The 8925-nt window shown below is 37.9% G+C and overlaps 1 protein-coding gene across 1 annotated transcript; it reads right to left on the bottom strand.

Annotated features, from left to right (window-relative positions):
- Positions 1-2626: 2626 nt before the first annotated feature.
- LOC141595683 (uncharacterized) lies at positions 2627-8482 on the bottom strand. Its single transcript, XM_074415648.1, has 9 exons — positions 8239-8482; positions 7372-7450; positions 7192-7288; positions 6800-6864; positions 6433-6508; positions 5731-6329; positions 4747-5539; positions 4595-4661; positions 2627-3247 (listed from the first exon to the last, which is right to left on the bottom strand). The coding sequence occupies exons 1-5, from the start codon at positions 8480-8482 to the stop codon at positions 6457-6459; spliced, it is 537 nt and encodes a 178-aa protein (XP_074271749.1). The 3' UTR covers positions 2627-3247; positions 4595-4661; positions 4747-5539; positions 5731-6329; positions 6433-6456.
- Between the last annotated feature and the right edge of the window lie 443 nt (positions 8483-8925).

The raw sequence follows: 8925 nt of genomic DNA, 5'->3' as shown, positions 1-8925 counted from the left end.
TTGTACCCGTTGAGCATGTGAAGCACATAAAGTTGTATATATCGGAGTGTCGATCTTTTTTGGGAAAGAAATGTTGGATTTAGTGACACTCTAACTGATACGCCTGCTCCTAGTCCTGGCTACTCGTCTGTCCCACAATATAATAAAACCCAAACCAAAGTATACTCGCAACTCTGGTACCATGATCAATATATTCACAAAATTTGCACCCTCTTAGTATTTACTTGGCCAAACCTCAGTTTTACCGATCAAGTTATGGTGTTTGCTCTTTTATTTCGCGTAAAACAAATTTACTATGCTATTATGCTATCTTTTTATCACTTTTACTTAAATTGTTGTGTGTGTTTTCCTATCATCGTCGCAGGCCGTGACTCTCTTAGCTCTACAATTCTACATCGGGTTTAGTACGATAATAATCTATCGCTCTTCTCATTCATCCAATCAAACCGCAAATTATTTTATGAGACGGTCTCACGGTATAGGACGGTCCATTTATATAAAAATCACTCTTTTATTGATAGTAATAAATGAATTATTTTTTTCTAGATAAGGACCGTCTCACAGTGTAAGACCGTCTTAGGCGGTTAGGCCTAGTTTTTTTTTGGACTAAAACTGGCTAAATTGAACTCAACTTAATCATAAACTGAATCATAAGAAGTGAAATTAAGTTAAAAAAAAAAACATGAGCTTGTTTAGAATTTGTGGGCCAATCAAAATATACGAGTTGTTACTTGTTAGGATTTATAGGCATAGTCATCCATAGCAAATACAAGTATTAAATACGGAGTATTAGGTTACCATAAACCCTAGTTTCCGTGCCGTAGACATTCAACTATGGAACCGGAACGAGACCATAGATGGAGTTCTGTTCACGACGACATCATCTCCAACATTATCTCTCACCTTGACCCTCTTCGCGACACCGTCGTTACTATTTCCACTAATAGTTTCCGCATCGAACAACATTACAAATTATATGACAAACCTACCTACAATATTTACGAATATTGGACCATCCTTGATAACCTCTTCACCTTATTCGCGCCACCCGTTATCGACACATTTTGTCTTGATATTCACTCTTACAACTACGACGAACTTCGTTGCTGGCCAATCATCGACACATGGGCTCGTCAACTACGTAACGTCCAACACATGAAGCTCGCCAGCTTTGGAGATTTCCATCATTTTGATGCTCATCAATTGTACCTTCCAAACGTTTTTCTAACTAGTTGTTGCACCGCGCCCTACCGGGCGCGGTACCCCAATTTGATAAATCGTTTATATGACTCATTATCAAATATCGTAGTGAAATTTGAAAACACATTAGAACGTTAAGCTCTTTTAATGTTCATGTGACTGTTATACGGCAGGGAATTTATTTAAACTTCATTTACACTTGTATTTAAATAAAATATGCTGGGACAATAATAATGATACGCGAGATCTGCCACTACACATTTCAATTTGCTGCTATTGATGTAGGGAATCGCAGTGCCCGAAGATCGATATTTCTATCTAGTGTGGGCAGTTTTAGATCAAATGTGCAACTTAAGTATTTGCGACATTTAAGTGCTATAGTTTGAATTTAAGATAGGCATTAGGTCGCGAGAAGATTGGCTAAGAACTTCAGCACTTTGAGGAGTCGGGTAACATAGACACTACACTTGTGCACGCAACAGCGAGGCTAACAAACATACAACGATAAACGATAATATAATTTAGGGATTATGATTTATCCTGACCAACATCAATAGGTAATGCCAACATCAATACCTATCGCTCCGCTCGGAAGAACCATAGGAAAGCAAGTAAGCAACCATTAAAAACTTCGTGGATTTTGGATCGATCCTTATTTTCTCAGCATTACCCCATTTTCATCCCCACCGCTATCTCTAGCATCATCACTATCGTCGTATTTCCCAATGTTCCACAAAGTTTTCTCGCTTCAATGCTGATTCGCTGACAGTATAGCAAGTCCAAGTACAAGGGTATGGCTTATGTACTCAACATATTGACTATATAAAGGCACTTAAAGTTTGAAACTACTCTTAAATAGTGCATAGTAAGTGTCCTAAACTCCTGATCTTAAATTGTCAAGCCTATGGGCCAATGTGCCACACACTCATGGTTCATGTTAACGACCTACAAAAAGTACCTTTAATGTGTTGAATATGATCTCGAATTCTACTCATGTCAGTCACCATACCTGACCAGTGACCATTGCCGGCTGGTCTGCCAGCGGTAACACATCAGGTAAACTCTCGGAATTTGGTCTTCAGCCATGGTCCACAATCAAGTCCTCTTCTGTTGCACTCCAGCTCTTTAAAAACATTGTTAGCTTCGCAATGTAAGCAATCAAAAGCCAAAGATCAACCACCAGATTATACACGTTTGGAAAAAGATGTTGAAGTTAAATACAACACTATAACCATCTAAAGTGGCAATCAATACAAGTACGAAGCATCATTCAAACTTCAAACAACCATCTAAAGTGGCAAATCAGATTCAGAATAGAACATAAAAGTTGTTCCAATAAAAATGCTCATCGTCTATTTGTTGAATCCAGCATCTGTAGCCATATACCATAATATGACGTACAAACGAAAAAAATTGCCGTCAAACATTTGGCCAAGCAATGAATTTATACTGATAAGATGCTTTCAAAGAGTTTCATAAGCCGAGTGCCAAGACAACTATAACTACTGCTAAATTCTGCTATCCATAGTTAAAAGCCAAAATTTACAATTCCGGATAATCCGAAAATACTTTTAATTCGACATTCTTCAGGTTCCCTGTCCAAAGACCTATGCATCTTCATCGCACAATTCCTCAGCTTGCAAATCAGAAATCAGCAGATCACTAATCAATGAGCAACCCAGAATTTAGGTAAGACACCAAATACACAGTTTAGTTCAGTAAAAAAAAAGCCGAATCATATTCATAGGCAAGCGGAAACTATCTGCATACTTCTTCTTTCTGAGCATTATATCCTCCATGGTTTTCTCATGCTCTACCTTCAGTTGTGCTGCTTTGTCCATATAGAGCCTCTTTTCCTGCACAGTAAATTGCAATAATTAAATCCATCATCAGAAATCAATTAAATTAATATCCACGGAAATTGCAAAGGGCGCATAGGTTGTGACGAGAAGTAGCCTCATCGGTCATGGCCTTCCACTTAGCTCCAGCATCCTTAGAAAGCTCCTTAATACCCTTGGAATCAGGGTGCTCTTCCATGTACATCTTCCTGAAATCAAAATAACAAACGAAAGCAATGAAAGCCTCAAACAATATAAAAGAGAAAATAGATCTAAAAAAGGAACATATACTACTATTTACACGACAATGTATAGCAATTTTTTAATACATGAAATCGAAACAACAGCAGTTGCAGGTGTTGTCATAAACAACAGACCAAACATAAACGCAGTCAAACATATAGCGAAATGATTACAAATGATTCACATTACAAGGAGGTGAGCAAATGATTTACGAAATAATAGAGTAAAACCAACAAGTAACCCTAATTCATACTACAATCAGTCGAAACAAACAAATTCAATCAAGTATTAATCAAAAACAAATTAAATGAAAAAATTGGATCTGAAATGGCTGATCTAACAACAATATTAGCAAAATCTACACACCGGTTTTAATTAAACTGAAACAATAGCGAAATCTAGGCGTATTCCACAAGAACTGAGATAGTAGCTTAGCTAATCAGAAATAAGAAACCCTGGGCTACAGTATTGATGAGAAGGTCTGTTATAAAACGGTTTTACAATCAATCAACGTATTATAAAACCGCATTCTATTCTATTCACCCAATAAGCCAGAGAGTAGTTAAAAAAACAAGAGAGTTAATAATAACACTCGAGTAAGACGGTTTTATACCAGCGAGTGAAAGCGATCCCGTCTGGAAAGAAAATGCAAGCATTTGATAAAATGGTAAAGTAAGATGGATCGCCATTGGGAGGGTGTTATCATGGGGAAAACACTAAAGGTCAGGATAAAATTATCCCAGGCCATCTTTTCCTAGTGGCCTTTGGCCTCCCGACCTTCTCTGATTCATTTTCCCTCAGCCACGTGTACAGACCTCATGAAGACAGTGAATACTGGGTTGTTCACTAAACAAAATGGAAGAATGAATTAAGCTTAATAGGCTGGAAATTAAAGATGAAATTGCATCGCTCGTTTACCGAACTACAAAATAATATTGGGTTGTTCACTAACAAAAATCAGTACTCCTATTATCTCTACTAATGAAAGGAGGGAACAAAAATGGAATCCCAAATTAGGTGAAACTCCAAGTAAATAGAAGGAAGAGAGTCCGAGAAAGCAGAATAACCAGATGAGAAATGAGCAAATAGGGTAGAGATGGTCGGGACTCGAAAACTCATAAAATCGTGGCGCACAGTCCTCAAAATACAGAAATTAAAAACAACAAAATCAAATAACTATGGATAATGTCAAAATGTAAAAATCTCAAACAACATAAACTATGGACAATCTAATTAATCAAACAAATGACCTATGACCAAATCAACCAAGAACTATATTAAATTTTAAAAAGAGAAAGGAAAAATGAGGATACCTAACAGAAAAGCCCCACCAGTACCCTTTCAAAACCGATGCATTTGGGAACGAGGGTAGTTCGGTACCTAGAATGTTGAAGATCAGCTCTAACCTCGAAAAAAAAACAATCAAGATAAAATTAATTTAAGGGAGCTAAAATGAGAGAATGACCTGAGGAATGTTGAGGCGGAGCTACTGAATGGACTATCTATGGAGTCTGTGACATCCACCGACCACTACCGTCACCAGTCACGCCACAACCATCCTGAACTATTCCAGCAACGATCGACACCAACGAGCATAGAACACCTGCCTACTACAAACACCATCGATGAACCCATCAGAGTGCAGCTAGATTTGTAAAACAATACTTAAGACGGGAAGGTGGAGAGTTGCTGGGTAGTAGTTGAGATTAACTATGGAGGTGCTCTCCGGTTAAGAGTTTAGAGAAGGGAGCAGATGACACGGGACAACGTGTTGTAAGGGGAGTGTAGAACATACTCGTTTTGTGTGTGGATAATAATGTGCAACATCAGCACACACCTAGTGCCCACAGTTGCACAATCGTTTCACTTTAAGATCAGGAGAATAATTGTTTCACTTTAACAAGAGAAGAATCGTTTTAACCTTTAGACAGGAGAAGTACCTGATACTCACACAACATGCACTACATCAATTGCAAGACCTGAGCACATGAACTTTATACGCTATCAAAGTAAAATAACAAAAAAAAAAAATAATGACCAACCCAAAACCTATACCAGCACATTATAGAAAAATCAACGGTTTAAACTCACAAACCAATTAAAGAACACAAATGAGCCAGGAAAAATATACTATTAACTCCCTTACACTATACATCAGACGATGTTGATACACATCTTTTAAAGAAAGAACACAAATAAGTATGTGAGGCGAGAGACGATGTTGGCACACATCTTATACGTAGACTATTTATGTAGACCTCATGGTTTTAAATCTCGGTATCGGTCGTAGTCGCGGTATCGGTATAATCGGTCCTTAATCGGTCGTCACAGACGGATTGCGGAGAATCTCGGTGATTTCTCGGGCGATATCTCGTATCGGTAGAGTGAAAATCCGATACAACTCGGCCGATACGATACAACTCGGCCGAGATTTTGAACCCTGGTAGACCTACACCAAATGAACAAAGATTCTGGGTTCCTGCAATTTACGACACTACTCCGTATGCTTCAAATATATTCTTTATCCTTTATTTGGACTGCCAAATAGATAGACATTAGGGAAGATCATTCAAAGACATGGTGCAGCTAATTACAGTTTTAAAAGTAAATAAAATAAGAATCAAATAGTGAATTTCTAATCAGCTTTAAGATACGACTCTGAAAAAACTAAATGCATGTGGGAAGGTAGTTTGCAAATGTAAAGTAGAAAACCTGCTCCTAAGAACCAGTAATGTGCCCGAATTAACCTAAGACCAGGGAGTTGACTTTTCCATGAATCCATCCTGACGAACAAACAAACACTGAATTTAAAGGACAACATAATAAACAATATGCGGGGTAAACGGACCCAAGATACAAGCGGGGTTAATAATGAATGATTAGAAAAACACTAAACGATACCGTAAAGCGTTAATACATAAACCACCAAACAAAACAGCAAATTTGCCAATAAACACCCTCCCAGTTCACTAACCTTTTAAAAGAACTACAAGCAATTTCAGCACTCGGGAGCATTTCCAAGTCTCCATCCTGAGGAACTAACAAACCCTGTATATGAAGGATAACATAGTAAACAATAAGGGGAGGTAAACCATCCAAAGATAACAAACGAGCTTAATAATAAACGGTTATGAAAGCAGAAAACAATTACTCTCTTTCAGCGCACTAAACGAGCTTAATAACCAACGGGCTGAACTTTGGGGCAACTTTCGCCATCCCAGCAATAACTGCCACCACCAACGGAAAATCTCATATATAATCAATAAATGTAGAAGGTTGTCCAACAAAGATCAGAATAAAATAACACAAATAAAGCAGATTAGTATACATAACACAACAGTACATCGTCATTCGAGAAAACACAAACAAATTAACACCAATAAAGCGGAATTCGAAGAATAAAAAATAGGAAAAAAACCTCAAAATCTGACCACAAAGCTATGTTGTCCAAACAATGAAATCAGTACCAACGAAAAACCTAACAAATTTGACAACAAACAGACTGCGAGTTCACTAACCTTTTAAGAGCACTTTGAGGAATTTCAGCCCCAAGAGCATTCCCACCTTGAGGAACTAACAAGGTCTGCACTTAAACAACAACATAACAAACAATAATTAGGGTAAACGGACCAAAAATAACACAGGGGCATTCAAGATCCAAAGAGAGAAATACCCAGGAAACTCAAACTAAAACATGATTGAATAAAGAATATAAGGTGATAATAAACTCAACAAAGAATCAAAAGCCTTGATTTGATGATAAAAGGGGGAGAAATTGAACACTAAATACCAACGATTTTAAGAAACTATCCACAACACACAGTAAATGAACACTCAGCCGAAAACAAAACTAACACAGCTCATCAAACCGAAACAACGAATAACTACGAGAGTGAGACGGGAATAAAACCTGGACAACAGCCAGCACCCCAGGTCTATAGGCGCGCAGATTAGGATCAAAACCACCACGGGTCTGTAGGCGCGCAGATCCTAGACACCATGATCTCCTGAACATGCGACAAAAGTTGTGAACGTATTTTGCGAAAGCAAAGCCAAAAGTAATTTGAAAGCAAACTAAAAGATCACATACATCAACGCCCCAACACAAACAGCCCGGGAGACGAATACATACAGGTCTATAGGCGCCAAAAGCTTAGTACCACGTGTACCTGAAAAGTACAATAACAAATTAGGATGACCAGCCAGTGCGTCAGTTAAAGATAAAATGACCACACTGCGAAATCTTAATTGGTCAGCCATAACAACTATCCCAAGGGACAACTACCAACGAGTGCACAACAATTTAAAACCCTGCGCCAATATGCAATCTACATGACCATGTCGGGCAATTTGAGGGCTAAACCTCCAAATCAGCTAAGGACAATAAAAAAGCTACGGTTATGAACTTATTAAAAACTTGTTTGGTCAGGCAACACAGGGCGGTGCCCCATCAACACCTCCAAAAGGACCAGCACAACAAAAAATGATTGCACACACCAACACTACTACTAAAGAAACTGCAGTCAAACACAAAGCAAGAGCGCCACAGACCCGGAAACCGAATGTTTTGCTTTCGACAAGAATAAGAACAACTAAAGTAATACCAACAAAAAATCCGGTTAACAATAAGGACCATAATAACAACAACAAATTAAAATAAAAAACATAGTAACAACAATAATAACAGTAATAATACTCCTTTACTATCAACAAACAAACACAAAAGTAGCAGCATAAGTACTATTCACGCCAGTAATAATAATGACAGTACATCAACCCAACTCCATTCTAAAATCGTGTCTAAGAGATCCTAAGCTCCAGCAAAAACTACGCATATAGGACTTTCAGCGCACTATCAGCAACATGTTTACCACTTAACAATAAGTTAAACGAGAATGGAACCAGAGTAGTTTCCAAAAACCAACAAATATTAGGATTTAAGATTAGAATTAAATACCTAGATCTTGATTAGAGAACCGGATCGCGGCCGGTAAACCGTTGAAGCAGGGGTTGAGGATCGAAGAAGATGAAGCTTCGATTGGCGTGCGACGGAATGAGAAGAGGGTTGTTGATGGTGAAGCAGTGGAGTAGGATGGAGAATGAGGAGGAAGATGAAAAGGCAGAAGTAAAGCAATGAGAGAAAGATAGGTTAATTTAGAATAAAAGGATGAGATTGAAGGCAAGAGATCGACGGTATACATTACAGTTACTATTCATTGCTACAGTACTCAAACTTCTCTCTTTTTAAAGAGTAAGGATGCATTCCTTACTAACACTTGATTTGTGGTTTTATGGCGACCCCGTCGCTTGGAGACTTCCTAATTCCATTCTTCTTCCAAACCTCAAGAAATTTAATTTCCGTGAGTTTGATTATAAATATTTGGGAAGGTTTTTAAGTTGTTGCCCGTCACTTGAAGACTTGTCCTTGTCGATTAATGTTCCTCCAGATCAAAGTGTGGTATTAATTACAAGCAAGAGTTTAAAACGACTACATATAAAATTAGAAGGGAAGTCTATCCGTGATGTTATTATCGATACTCCGATATTGGAACAATTAAATTATTGTTCTAATTCCTTATTATCAATGCAAATGCTGGCTTCTGTTTCCAATCTCAAGATGCTAACGCTTAGGACCGGCTCACCG

Source organism: Silene latifolia, chromosome 8 (genome assembly GCF_048544455.1).
Source record: "Silene latifolia isolate original U9 population chromosome 8, ASM4854445v1, whole genome shotgun sequence".
In the NCBI taxonomy this organism is placed as follows: domain Eukaryota; kingdom Viridiplantae; phylum Streptophyta; class Magnoliopsida; order Caryophyllales; family Caryophyllaceae; genus Silene; species Silene latifolia.
Note: the sequence above shows the minus strand (reverse complement) of the source record. Positions and strands in the feature narration are given on the sequence as shown.

What these genes read in the sequence shown, in the direction of transcription:
- LOC141595683 (XM_074415648.1), bottom strand. Translation starts at nt 8,482, where the DNA reads ATGTATACCGTCGATCTCTTGCCTTCAATCTCATCCTTTTATTCTAAA. An exon ending in GTTTGTGTTGGGGCGTTGAT is followed by an intron (nt 7,289 to 7,371) that starts GTATGTGATCTT and finishes TCGCATGTTCAG; the next exon opens with GAGATCATGGTGTCTAGGAT. An exon ending in CCTCAAAGTGCTCTTAAAAG is followed by an intron (nt 6,509 to 6,799) that starts GTTAGTGAACTC and finishes TGGTGGTGGCAG; the next exon opens with TTATTGCTGGGATGGCGAAA.